This window comes from Sorex araneus, chromosome 5 (genome assembly GCF_027595985.1).
Source record: "Sorex araneus isolate mSorAra2 chromosome 5, mSorAra2.pri, whole genome shotgun sequence".
NCBI classification, from domain to species: domain Eukaryota; kingdom Metazoa; phylum Chordata; class Mammalia; order Eulipotyphla; family Soricidae; genus Sorex; species Sorex araneus.
This window is the reverse complement of record NC_073306.1, coordinates 36466217-36480836: the sequence shown is the minus strand read 5'-3', so window position 1 is coordinate 36480836 and position 14620 is coordinate 36466217. Positions and strand designations below refer to the sequence as shown.

The window sequence follows — 14620 nt, the reverse complement described above, 5'->3', positions numbered from 1 at the left end:
AAACCAGGTATTTTCATGTCCTGTAACTATATTCTAGATTTTAGGTATTGTTTGAGAGGCAGTGGAGACTACAAAAGACTTAAAGTAGGCTTTGTGTAAAAAGTTGCAGTTCATTAAAAAAAAAAAAAAAACCAACATAATAAGGCATGGGTATTCAAGGCTTCTGAGTGGAAATGATTAATACCAGCTGACTGCATGGATGGATGGTTGACACTGCAGTTGGGCTGAGGCTATGGGAACTCCACCAAATAATTGTTCACAAAATAGTGATCGCAAAATAATTGTTCCCCTTTTTTTGCTAGATAATTTTAAGACACCTCATATAATTAAGGTTGCAATACTTTAAATTTGATCATATATGTTACTGCTAACAACAGTTGACTCATAGCAGTGTGAAGAATATTCTTTTACACAAATTACTAAAGGTAAGACATTCTCACAGTACAGATGGAAAGTGTGAAACCTCAGCTTTGCAGGGTGTGACCCAAAAACCAAAATAATAATAATTTGTCCAAATAAACCTTGTTAAATACCAGAGTCCAAATTTGAACCCAGGGACTGGTGGTGTCACCTGATAGTATAGAACTTGCTTTGCATGTGTGCAGCCCTGGGCTTGATCTCCAGTACCATGGGGAAGGGGGGAGGGGGAAGAGTCAGGGAATTGAATCCAGACCTATTACACTCTTGAACTGGAGTGCATGTGTTGCATTTGGGAGGCCCAGATTCTATCCCCAGCATTGCATGCTCTCCTAAGTACCACCAAGAGTGACCTTTGAATACAGAGCTGGGAGTAGCTTCCGGTATTAACAAATGTGACCACAAAACCAAAAAGTAGATCCTCTGTACTCTTAAAACCTATCATCTTAACTGATGCTCTATAATGGCTCTGTACAAACAAGTACGTAAGCAAAGAGAACAGTTGAGACAATGAAAATACCTTGTATTCTCAAAAATATTTTGAGCCAGGAAGGTGGTTCAAAAGGCCTGGGACACACATTTTGCCTGTAGGAGCCCCAACTTCCATTTCCAGCATTGCACTGTTCACTAAGCACTGCCAGGTATGGCCAAAATAAAATTTTTTTTCTCCCTTTCCCTTTGTCGGCCACACCCAAGAGTGCTTAGGGGTTACTCCTGACTCTGTGCTCATGAATTACTCCTGGTGCTGCTCAGAGGACCATGTAGAATATCAGGGATCAAACTCAGGGTAGCCACATGCAAGGCAAACATCACATCTGCTGTAAAATCACTCCAGTCCACCCCCCCCAAAAAAATTGTTTTCAATATCTATTAAGTGCCAAGCACTAGGAATATAGTGTAAAAGAAATGGACATGACCCTTGCCTTCCTTGACTTTACTGAGGAAGACATACTAAACCCAAAATTGCACAAATAACTATTGCATGTTTTGAAAGTAAAGCTTGCATTGCCATGAAATGGATTAATCTAAGGGAGGAATTCAGTTATTAGAACCCTATCTTCAAAGGTTTCTGGTTACCATTCTTTAATAGTTTCTGACCAATGGTTAACCCATTATCAAACCCTAAGTATCTTATCTAGTAACTTTTTTTATTAGTGAATCACCATGAGTTACAGTTACAAACTTATGAACTTTAAGGTTTGCATTTTGTTTATATTCCTCCACCAGTGCCCAGTCCCCTCCCCCAATGTTCCCAGTATCCCTCCCACACTCCCACCCCACCCCCCACCCACCCCACCCTACCTCTGTGGTAGGGCATTCCCTTTTGTTCTCTCCTTTTGGGTGTTGTGGTTTGCAACAGAGGCACTGCATGGCCATCGTGTTTGGTCTATATTCTATTTTCAGCGCCAATCTCCCATCCCGTGTGGGTCCTCAAACCACACTTGACCTGGTGTTCCCTTCTCTATGCGAGTTGCCCCTTCCTCCAGCGTGTGGGGCCAGCATCCAAGACTTGGAGCCAACCTCCTGGTACTTATCTCTACTATTCTTGGGTGTTAGTCTCCTGTTATTTTATTTTATATTCCACAGATGTTACCTAGTAACTTTTATCCTGGATAGGTAGGATTCTGGTTTTGGTCAACCAACTGACCAACTATAGGTATAACATCAATATCAGTCTCTCCTAAATCGAGTCAGATCATTTCACCCTAGTCACAGTATTTAAGGAGGTTTTCTGTTTTTGTTAATTGGTTCTTGGCTGATTTTGTTTTCGTTTTTCTGAATTATTAGGCCACATTGGCAGGGCTGGCTTCTGGCTCAGTGTGCAAGGATCATTCCTCGCCATGCTCAAGGACTATGTAGGATAACAGATCAAGTCTGGTTTAATCCTGTGCAAATTCAGAATAATTTTAGACTCCTTTTTCAAAAAGTATGTCTGAAATCTCAAGCAACTTGCCATCTTCTCTCCACTGAAAGAACAATAGTTTTTCCTTCTCTACTAGACTTTCTGTTCTTTCAACAAATTGGAATAGCACTAGGCATTTTTCTGGTATCTTGGTCAGAATCCTTTTTTGCCTATTGTGTCCCTCCCTGTTGGTGTAAACCCTCCTTTGTAATTTCTATTGTCTTTGTTACTGATTTAAAAAAAAAAATGGAGAGGGAGTCATACCAGGCGGTGCTCAGACAGGGCTTACTCCTGGCTCTGCATTCAGGGATGACTCCTGGCAGGACCCTGGGGGATCATATGTGGTGCCAGGATCAAACCCAGATTGCATGCAAGACAACCACCCTACCCACTGTACTATTCCTCTGTCCCTGATCTCACAGTTTAATAAAGTTGTGTGAACTTTTTTCACACAAGCTTGTGGGGAAGACCATAGATTTTCTCTTTGCTGGGTAGATAGGTAATTGATTTGGCAGCCACATAGATTGTGATGCAACATGATACTGTCTATAAAGTACTTTAAAAATTATACCATTTGTTCTAATATAAAAGTTGTTACGGAGCTGGGGGTGTGACTCAGGTGGTAGAGGACATGCTTTGCATATACAAAGCCCTGGGTGCAGTGTTTGGCGTTACATAGACCCCCGTGAGCACAGCCATGTGTAGCCTTGGTGACCCCTGAGTACAGCTGGGGTGGCATTTACACAAAGCCCAAACCCGCAAAACAAAACGTGAGATCCCTATTTATAAGTAGCAAAATAGACCTTGTTTCTTTTTAAAACTTTAAACAGTGGTGGACATATGAAAAGAAAGAAATGATAAAAATGATGCACTAATACTGCCCCCCCCCATCTGGTGTATCAGACCCTATACTCCTTTGGAAACCTCTTTATTTTATGTATTATTTTAAATAAAATATAAATTTTATTATTGTTTTCCACAAACTAACATCTAATTATCTTCATAGCGTATTTTACAAATATAAGGCAGTAGGAGGCAAAGAATAGGAAATTTAAGGATTTTTATTAGTCTCCCAGATACCTCCATAGGCTTCTTTCATGCACTCATCATGCCTTGCTGGAATTTTGGGTTTTTTATTTTTTTTTAATTTTTTATTGAATCACCATGTGAAAAGTCAAAGCTTTCAGGCTTAAGCCTCAGTCGTACAATGATCAAACACCCATCCCTTCACCAGTGCACATGTTCCACCACCAAGAACCCCAGTATACCTCCCATCCCACCCACCCACCTCCCCATCCCCATCCCCGCCTGTGTGGCTGATGATTTTCACTTTACTTTCTCTTTACTTTGACTACATTAAGTATTTCAACAGAAAACTCATTATTATTATTTGGAATTTTCCACCAACAATCAGACTTACCGAAAAGGCATCATTTGATAATTTGTTTTCCATTGCTGAGAATGAAGAGCATTTGGATTTCTGGTATTTTAGTAAGTAAGTCCAGAGAAATTTCTGCCAGAAGTCTCATCATTGCAAGCTCATACCTCTGTTTAGTGGGCCTTATAAGATGGCGGTCGCCACTTCCCAGGGGAAAGGAAAGGTCGAGAGAGAAAAACCTTTCTCCTCCCGGGGCGGCATGGGGCCGTAGCTTAGTTCACAGTCTAGAAGCATTTCTGCAAGAAGCTGCTGGGTGCTGAAAATAGTTAGTTGGCCTCCGGGATCATGGGAATTCAGGAACAGAGGAGCCATTCGTGTGCGGCCACTCGGGGTCACATCTGGGTGGAGAGTGGCGTATTATTATTATCCTGGGGTGCTGGAGATAGGGAACAAGGCAAGCACCATACCTGCTGAACTATCTTTTCAACTTGATTTCACCTTTTCTTGGTCTCCACAGTATTCTGTTGTGTACATATGTCATAGGACATTTAGGTAAAAATTGCCCTCTGAATCATTCTAAGGGCCAGAGGGATGGTGCAGAAGGTTAAGTGCTTGCTTTGCATGTGTTTGATCCCAGTTTAACCTCTGCTCTGCAAATGGCCTCCTGACTACTGCCATGGGCACTCTTAAGCACAGTCAAAAATAGACCATGGGCACTATGGCCCCAACCCTCCAAAACGAATCTTGTCTTCTTAATTTGTTTACTCATTTGTGAGATTTCGTGGATTGATGGTAGAGTTCTGTACACTGTCCAAGAGCGTAACCATTAAGCCACGTGTACCTACTTCAATTTATTTAGAATTAAACAGGTGTAAAATTCAAGTTCCTCGGCCATACAACCTGCATTTGGTTAGCAACTACTTGTATTGACCAGAAAAGATAAAGAACATTTTTATGATTGGGGGAAGAGGGTGGATGTTCTACTGGACAGTACTGCCCCTAGGACTTATACCAAAACTCAGTGAAAGAGTGTGATTGTACTGAAAAGCCAGGCCAGTGCCTAGTAGATTTTGTGTGAGAAACTTCAGTAATGCCTAGGGAGGCTTACCTTTGGAATGGTGATGTCATAAAGCACAGCTCACAATGGTTCCGGAACATCTGGACGCCCAGGCCACTTGACACAACTCATATCTAGGTTACTGAAACCTCTACACATGTAGTTCCTGGAGTACTATCCCAGTAAAATGTCATCACCTTCATCTTCTTTCACGGACTACATCTTAGATATTTCCTCTCTGAACTCAATATGGAATTGGCTACAATCAACTTTACTGGGAGAGACAAATGAGCCTCAGTCAACAAATTTGGGGATGATAGATTATCTTGCTCCAGCTGTGCAAGTTGTTTTGGGCATTTGCTTTTTGGTCGTGTTGGTGATAGGAATATATACCTTGTGGAAAAGAAGCGTTCGGTCACTTCAGGTTATACTCTTTTGTTACAGGGAAATTTAGTTATAAAGTGAAATGTATTTACTTCTATTGCTGCACCCTAGATTTAAGAAGAGGCAGATAAACAGGGATGAAACCTTACCTCTAAAATTGGCTGAAGACATTTATAACTTAAGAAGGCAGCCTATCCCCAAATTTATTTGATCACTTACTCATCTTTGGATGTCTACTATGATCCAGAAATGGGTACATTTTATAGACTACACATTGCAAGTAAAACTGGGAACTTTGATCTTTTAGTTCTCACTGTGCCTTTGCTCTGTAACCAATAAGATGTACATTCATAAATAATATTTTTGCATTATCTCTGTTTTAACAAGATAAAGTTCTATGTACAGGGGCTCTTTTGGAGGGGATGTAATTGACTAGCATTGTAAGAAACATGTAGTTCAATTTATTTCTGTTTAATCATGGATAATAGCAATGTTTAATACACAGTCGAAATACTTTGAGATTTCCAACAAGGCCATAAGCCAAATTGAGTTTGTTTCCATATGGAAAACAAGAAAACTGAGGTGGGTTGAGATTCAATGGGTATTTAAAGAAGTAGGATTTTTAAAGAACTGGTTTACCTTGTAAATGCTGAAAGAACTTATTTGCAGACCATTCTATCTTAAGTACTTGCTGTCATGTGTCACTAAGGTTGAATACTTAAGGCCAGTGTAATCTCTTAACCTCTCAAAACCCTGCATGTAGGCAGGGCATAGATTACCTCCATTTTTTAGGTAAGTTAACAGTGTTACCTAAATTGACAAATTGAAAAAGTTGGTAATTTTGAGATTTGAACTCAATTTTTAGGATTTTACATAAAATTCTCCAAACCTCTGTTTTATATTAACCAACTGACCTAAGTTTCCCATTGGGAGACATGTATATGTTTATACAAGCTCATAGATATGCATTTTAGTTAGCTAGTAGGAGAATATCACTGTATCACTGTCATCACTGTCATCCCATTGCTCATCGATTTGCTTGAGTGGGCATCAGTAACATCTTCATTGTGAGACTTTTTTGTTACTGTTTTTGGCATATCAAATACACCACAGGTATCTTGCCAGTCTCTGCCGTAGGGGCGAGATACTCTTGATAGCTTGCCGGGCTCTCCAAGAGGGGCAGAGGAATCAAACCCGGGTCAGCAGCGTGCAAGGCAAATGCCCTACCTGCTGTGTAGAAGAATATAAGAATACTTTTGCTTCTATGGCAAATGTTTAGCTCAATCAGAAAGGTGAACTCACAATCTTCTCCCAGGGATCCCTAAATTTTCCTTCATATTTGAACTACTGGAGAAATTTCAAAATTCTTAATGTCTTTCTTAAATTCCTAGTAACATGGTTGAAGGCTCCAGATGACAACCATTTCAGTTACATCAGAATAATCCCTGGGGCGGGAGGATCCAAAGCTGAAGTAATTTTCAGTCTTATCTAAGTGACTCCAATGTACCCTCAACTTTGAGGACCACTGCTCTAAACACCTCAACCAAGAAAGAGAAGGCAGTATGGTTAGTGCTGTGGGTTCTGGAGTAGGGCAGCTAGGGTATAAATCTTGGTTCTACCCCTGGCGGTATAACCTGACTGTAGTTAGTTAGCCTCTCAACCTGTTTCCTGACCTATAATATATTGCTAACAGTGCTTCCATCAGGATTGTTATGAAGGATGGAGGAAATTATATATGTATGTATATATATAATTTAGCAAATTATTTAATAATCTTCCCTAGTTGCAATTATGATAAAGGATGATCAAATTTTTCACCTTATAGTGGTGTAAGTATGTCCTGGTACTTTAAAAAAATTTTAATTTCGTTTGTTTTGGTGCCACACCAAATCTTGCTGTTGGGTCTACATTCAGGGATCATTCCTGGCAAGGGCTAAGGGGACCATACAAATGTGGTGCTAGGTATGATATCCGGTTGGCCACTTGGAACTGGATATCATACCTAGCACCACATTTGTATGGTCCCCCACCCCCCCCAAAAAAAAAAACGTTTTTCCATAACCGGAATATCTAGTGGTCTTATGAAGCCATGTCTTGAGAGTATACATGGAAACTAGAAATCCTGGGTTCCAGTCCTGGCTCTGCCATTGCCAGCCTTGGACAATGGCAGATTCCAAACTGGAAGGTATTTTTGTGGTTATTCATTTGGTTTCTTTTTAAGTCAGTCATAGGCACAGAAACTCCTGATAGACTCCAACTTATGGCATACTCGAACAAGTGGTTTATATTTATTATTTTACTCATTGAATGCAAATAATCTCTGGCCTACTTACCACTTTATTTTGTAACCAAGATCAAAAGTTTTTTTTTAAAGATGTAGCATGTTTTGTTAAGCAGAGGGCTATGAAGAATATTGTTACTATTAAGTTTTTGTTTGGGTTTGCATATAGTAAACTAACATTTTTATGAATAAACAAGTAACATTTAAATTTTCTTCTATTTTAGAAAATATTGCTGTTTGTAATCACACTCTACAAGCTTTACAAGAAGGGTTCAGATTTTTTTCAGGCTATTCTGGTCAACCCAGAAGGGACTGAGCTCCCAGTTCAAACCAATAGTAATACTATGGTTCTGTCCTTGGGTATGCAAGAAAAAATCCTGAAAAAACTTAAGGCAGTGGAAAACAAAGTGAAGGACCTGGAGGGAATCATCATTTCCCAGAAACCTACCACAAAGAGAGATTGCTCATCTGAGCCCTACTGCAGCTGCTCTGACTGCCAGAGCCCTTTACACACATCAGGGTTTTCATCTACATTGGAAATGTAATGAATGGACTCCAGTCTTTCTGAGAAAATCAGTTTTCATCATGTGTGGTGGTGGTGTACCAATAAAGATAAACTATATTAAAAGTGTGCTTCCAGGAATGGGTCTCTGGTGGTAGGGCCCAGCTCCTACTGTTAGGTGTGATGAGATAGTGTGGGGAGTTGTGATGTTTTAAAATGTCACTAAGATTGGAATGTCACCACTTGGAACCCAAAGCAGTCAGTAATCCATGTGAGTGGAAAAATAAGGAGAGTAGTTGTGGATATGGTTTTGAGTTCCATGCTGCAGAGATGAATTGGCTATAATGAAAACAACAATGTGCACTGTTTCAGGATGATGCATTGACCTGTACAGGTAGACTGGCCCTTGTGCTGGTTTTTGATCTAAACTCTGTGACCCAGGATTCTCACTGCATTAATTACTCGGAAGTGGACAAGAGTGGGGATGAATATAGACTTTATATTATCGAATTTTCCTAAGACTATGTACTAACTATTTTCGTGGGGGATTTGGGGGGAGGAGGCACACCCATCAGTGGCCACAGTTTACTCCTGGCTCTGTGCTCAGGGATCACTCCTGGTGGTGTTCAGGAACCATATGTGGTACCAGGGATTGAATGGGATCAGCTGCATGTAAGGCAAACACCTTACTCTCCTGTACCATCTCTCTGGGCTTAGTATTTTAACAAAACAAAATACAATGCACAGATGATTTTAGAACATAAAATTATAATAGGGTAGGATCATTTCATCTTAAGCTTAGGTGAATTATCCTTATTTGAATCCCAGCTTCTCAAAGGGACAGGAAGACGACACCAGTAATCAGTGTGTTCCCTGAGAAGATGGCTGTCTGGGTAGATGGCAGTTAGTGGTCCCCTCAGTGAGTCTCAGATTGCACAAGTCTTGTGTGTATTTTACCACAGCAAATGTGATTATGGACTTTGAAATACTTTGTATCTCAGTACCTAAGTGAAAATATATATAACAAGAAAAACTGGCCACACTGCAATAGAAGACATCTTTGCTGATTCCCACATGGTTTCTTCCTAAGGAATTTCCTAGCATCCTTTTAATCATACTCTTGGTATAGTGTAGGGAACTGGCATAAAGGTGTAGCTCCCATGATACAAATAACACTTCAAAGTATATGTACTCAGTGCAAAACAAAACAAAACAAAAAAAATGTAGGAACAGGGTGAAGCAAGAACGACTTTGCTTAGAAAGTGACAATGAATTGTCCCATAAAGGAATACAGATGCTGACCAAAAAATGAAAAACCTTTTTTGAGGGGGACATCGTACTAAAGTTGGTGATACTCAGTAGTTACTCTAGGCTCTTTGCTCAGGGGTCACCCCAGGAGGGGAGTGACCATACACGGTGCTGGGGATTGACATATACAGTGCTTGGGGTTGAGCCCTAACTGGCTATGTGAAGGCAAGCACCTTAAGCCCTGTGCTATCTATCCAGCTTCTAAAATGGAAAACATTCCTGCTGATCATAGAATCCTCAAACAAAGAGGAGGGGGTTTCCTTGGAGAACAAAGAATTTCTTCAGTATGGCTAGGGCTCTGGCTATTTCCAGAGCTACATTTAAGAATTTACATTTATGGCATGGCAACAGCGGATAAAGCACTTGCCTTGCACACGGCCGACCTGGGTTTAATCTCTGGCATCCCATGCAGTCCCCCAAGCACCACTCAGGAAAGATTCCTCAGCGCAGAGTCACTCCAGGAGTAACCCCTAAACACCGCCAAGTGTGTGCTACCCCCCCCCAAAAAAAAGACAGCCTAACCTCATCTTCAAATCAGCTTTAATTCATGTCATACCAAACAGACCAGATACAGTAAACATGCATTATCTGACAGAGGTGAGAAGTTAACTGTGCTGCTGAAGGAACACCATGCAATCTTTTAGTGTCTCCAATATTTTTGTGCTGTCAAAATTTTAATAATTTCTAAGGCTGGAGAGATAAGGTGCTTGCTTGCCTTACATGCAGCCAACCCAAGTTTGATCCCCAGTACTGATATAGTCCTCCAAACCTTGCCAGGTGTAATTCCTGAACACAGAACCAGGAATGTCTTGAGCACTGCTGTGTGTGGCACAACTCACCCACAAATACATTTTAATAACTGTAGTCATTGGAATAGAGAGATCATACAGGGGGTAGAGTGGTTTCCTTGCACACAGCCAGCCCTGGTTCCAATCCCCAGCACCTCGTATGGTCACCCCATCACTGTCAGGGGTACCCCCTGAGAGGCAACGATAAGTCCAACTTTCTCTAGATGTGACCAGTTTCTCTATACCAAAATTTTTCAGTTATCTTCAGTTAGTACTCTAAGGTAATATAAAAGTATTATCGGGGGCCCTCAGCCGAGATGTGATCTGAGCGGCCGCACATGTGCAGCCTCTTTGTTGCTGAATGACCATGATCCCGGAGGCCACCTATCTACTTTTGGCACCAGCAGCTTCTTGCAGAAATGTCTCTAGACTGTGAACTAAGCCACGGCCCCATGCCACCCCAGGAGGGGCGAGGTTTTTCTCTCTCGGCTTTTCCTTTGTAGAGGGGAGGCGGTGTGGCGACCACCATCTTATAAGGGCCACTAAAGAGAGGTACGAGCTTGCAATGATGCAATTTCTGGAAGAAATTTCCCTGGACTTAGTTACTAAAATACAGAAATCCAAAATCACGTGGCTGCTATTGTAGCCGCGCAACCTCATATCTCTTCATTCTCAGCAATGGAAAACAAATTATCAAATGCTTCCTCTTCAGCAGGTCTGATTTGGTGGGGGAACCAAACAATAATAGTTTTTTGTTGAAATATTGAATGTAATCAAAGTAAAGAGAAAGTAAAGTGAAAATTATCAGCTACATAGGCCGGGGGTGGGATGGGAGGTATACTGGGGTTCTTGGTGGTGGAATATGTGCACTGGTGAAGAGATGGGTGTTCAGTTATTGTATAACTGAGACTTAAGCCTGAAAGCTTTGTAACTTTCCACACGGTGATTCAATAGAAAGAAGGAAAGAAAGAAAGAGAAAGAAAGAAAGAAAGAGAAAGAAAGAAAGAAAGAAAGAAAGAAAGAAAGAAAGAAAGAAAGAAAGAAAGAAAGAAAGAAAGAAAGAAAGAAAGAAAGAAAGAAAGAAAGAAAGAAAGAAAGAAAGAAAGAAAGAAAGAAAGAAAGAAAGAAAGAAAGAAAGAAAGAAAGAAAGAAAGAAAGGAAAGAAAGAAAGGAAAGAAAGAAAGAAAGAAAGAAAGAAAGAAAGAAAGAAAGAAAGAAAGAAAGAAAGAAAGAAAGAAAGAAAGAAAGAAAGAAAGGAAGGAAGGAAGGAAGGAAGGAAGAAAAGAAGTATTATCAGAGGGACTGGTGCTGATGCTAGGTAATGAAAATCCCTATAGCAGGAAATGGGCCATTCTAGTTGTTAAACAGAGGAACATCAGATCTGGTCATCTGAGACATGGAATAGAAATATCTAGTTGCAAAAGACAAGAAAGACTGGCTATTCCTGTGTGTGAGAACACTGGAGTAGAAACGGATGGGCTCATCTCGTTCCTGTTCTCAGTTCTACAAAGAGGATGTGTCATTCATGCCCAAACCTTAAGATTTATTTCAATTGAAGGGTTTGCTCTTTTCTAGAGATGAAAGCCCTTATGTCCCAGGCATAGAATAAGGGAATCCACATGCTTAGCAAGCAGAGAATCAAGGCAAGACATGGAAAGAGCGTGAGAGCTTTTAAATCACTAAGGTTAGATAAGTTCAGCTAACTACCCTCGATTGTGTCCACCACGATAGAGAAGAGAATTCTTACTCTCCAGACTCAGCCTCTCCTTTGGCAATACCCTGAGAACTCGTTTTGAAGCTCCTGTTTTAGACTCCAAATAGACAAGCTCCTGCATTACTGCTGTCTCTGTATAAAGGGGAGTAGGTGATTATTTGTTTTCTATAATTTGCTCTTCTACTGCTGCTACGCTAGTCCAAAACACCATCATCTCTCACCTGGAATACTTTTCTCCCACATTAAAATTTTGTAACAGTCACACCCAGCGGTGTTCAGGGACTATTCTTGACGATGGTTCAGGGGTTACTTCTGGCTATGCTAGGAGGGACTATATGGTGTGCTAGGAATTGAACTTGGGTTTGATGCAAGGCATGCAAGGCAAGTATCTTACCCCTGTCCTCCCTCCATCCCCCACAAAGATGTTTTCAGTAATATGCTGAGGAAAAATTTCACAGTCACCACATAAAAGTCACTGCAGAATCTTTACTCCTGATGTTCATTCAGAAGCTCACTTTTTATTAGCACCAAAAGTGACTTTGCAGTTCCTCTTTCTTCATTCTCTCTTGTGTTCCTTTTGCTGTTTTCATATAGGACACATTTTACAAGTTGATGATTGGATATATTTTTCTTTGCACAAATAAAGTAATTGTAAATTTTTCCAGAGCCCATTGTTGCCTCCATCAAAATATGTATGACTCCAAATAGAAAGATGGCATCTGCTATGGCCTTACGTGTTTTAGCTACCTTATTCCAAACTTCTGTCTTAGATGCTGTTGCTTTCTCAGAGTGAAGGATGTGAGTGGCCTGCTGAAATAGCTAGTTGGTCATAAACTTTCTGTTTTGAATAGTTATGGTGTCATTTATGATGGTAGATACTCAGGGAGGAAATATCTCACCTGGATTTTGTCCTCTTCCTTTTGTTTTTTTTTTTTTGTTGTTGTTGTTGTTTTTGCTTTTTGGGTCACACCCGGCGATGCACAGGGCTCACTCCTGGCTCATGCACTCAGGAATCACCCCTGGCGGTGCTCAGGGGACCATATGGGATGCTGGGATTCGAACCTGAGTCGGCTGCGTGCAAGGCAAACGCCCTACCCACTGTGCTATCACTCCAGCCCCTGTCCTCTTCCTTTTGTTAATATTATTTTATTTTGTATTTTGGAGGCGGGGTTCCCAAGCAATGCTCAGGGGGTCCTGGAACTTCTCCTATCAATTCTTGGCTAACCAGGTCAGATCGCTCACTGCTAGGGTGTGAGAATGCAGTGCTTTTTGGGTCCCACAGTACCAGGGAGTATCCAGTGGAGAGAAGCTAGTGATATTAGGGACAGGGGGACTATCAGATAACAGGGATCTAACTAGAATCAGACATATACATATGCCCTTTAATAAGCCCTGTGCTATATACCCCGCCCTGATGACGTTGAAACGACCTGAAATTTAACACATACTTGTTTGTGATGCTTACACATTTGGCTGCGGTGCATGTCATCAGGTTGGGCTCATACATGTTTATCAAGGGGCCACAGTCATGTAGAAGGGTGCACACATATCTGGCTGGAAATGTCTGTGGTTCTGGAGATCTCAGCAGAGTTGCCAGGATCATGCATGGTGGATGCTGGTGCTACTGGAGGTTGAACCCACAGCCTCACAAGAAATCTTCCAGAGCTTATTATTTTACCACAAGCACAAGATTCCTTTTTTAATGGGTATCTACTTGCTCTTTTTTATTTTTATTTTATTTTATTAAATCACCATGTGGAAAGTTCCAGTTTCCAGGCTTATCTCGGTTATACACTGTTCGAACACCCGTCCCTTCATCAGTGCCCATATTCCACCACCAAAAACCCCAGTATACCTCCCACCCCCCACCCCCCACCCCCGCTTGCGTAGCTGATAAATTTCACTTCATTTTCTCTTTACCTTGATTACATTCTATATTTCAACACAATATTCACTATTGTTGTTGGAGTTTCCCCTCAAAAAAAAAAAAAACAGCCCTGCTGACAAAGAAGCATTTGATAGTTTTCCATTGCTGAGAATGAAGAGATATGAAGTCGAGGCCATGCGGTTTAGGATTTCTGCATTTTAGTACTTTAGTAAAGTCCAGTGAGATTTATGTTAGAAATTGCATCATTTCCCTTCCTGGGGCAGCATGGGGCTCTGGCTTAGTTCACAGTCTAGAGAAATTGGTGGAAGCAGTTGCTGATACCAAAAGTAGTCTAGCTGTCCTCTGGATCCTGGTCATCAGCAGCAGAGCGGCCGCACAAATAAACACGTGGCCACTCGAGTTGCATCTCGGCAGAGCACGCACTGCTATTGCCCTGGCCCGAGCTCAAGGACAAGATTCTTAAGAGATTGTGCAGTATGTGAACTTAGTCCTATACTCTTCCTCCCCATTGGGGAGTTTCTTTTCCTTTCCCTTCTACTTTCCAATAAACCTTTTATTAAAAAAATTATTCAGGATGTTATGATCCATACTCCCAATCCTTGAAACTTTTTTCTTTTGGTTTGTTTTGGAACCACACTGCCTATACTCAGAGCTTGCTCCTGGTTCTGTGCTCGGGAATCACTCCTGGCAGGGCTGAGAGGACCATGTGGGACACTGGCAATTGAACCCAGACTGGCCTCATGCAAGGCAAGTATCCTACCCACTGTGTTATTGCTCTGTTCCCTGGTTTATAACTTTTTGTACATTTTGCTACACCTGATTACTGTTTCTTAAATTTGCGGTTTCTGGACTCCTGGACTTTGTATCTGCTGCTCACTGTGTATGGCACACTTTCCTCAGATATTCATATAACTTCTCTTTCTTTGGGTCTGTGTTCAAATGTCAGCTTATCTGAGAGGGCTTCCTTGACTATATTGTTTAAGGTAGTGGCTATGACACC

The 14620-nt window shown here is 41.1% G+C and overlaps 1 protein-coding gene across 1 annotated transcript; it reads left to right on the top strand.

Annotated features, from left to right (window-relative positions):
* Positions 1–4942: 4942 nt before the first annotated feature.
* Positions 4943–7965, top strand: TMCO2 (transmembrane and coiled-coil domains 2). Its single transcript, XM_004614307.1, has 2 exons — positions 4943–5179; positions 7645–7965. The coding sequence occupies exons 1-2, from the start codon at positions 4943–4945 to the stop codon at positions 7963–7965; spliced, it is 558 nt and encodes a 185-aa protein (XP_004614364.1).
* Positions 7966–14620: the final 6655 nt, after the last annotated feature.

What these genes read in the sequence shown, in the direction of transcription:
- TMCO2 (XM_004614307.1), top strand. Translation starts at nt 4,943, where the DNA reads ATGTCATCACCTTCATCTTCTTTCACGGACTACATCTTAGATATTTCC. An exon ending in GAAGCGTTCGGTCACTTCAG is followed by an intron (nt 5,180 to 7,644) that starts GTTATACTCTTT and finishes CTTCTATTTTAG; the next exon opens with AAAATATTGCTGTTTGTAAT.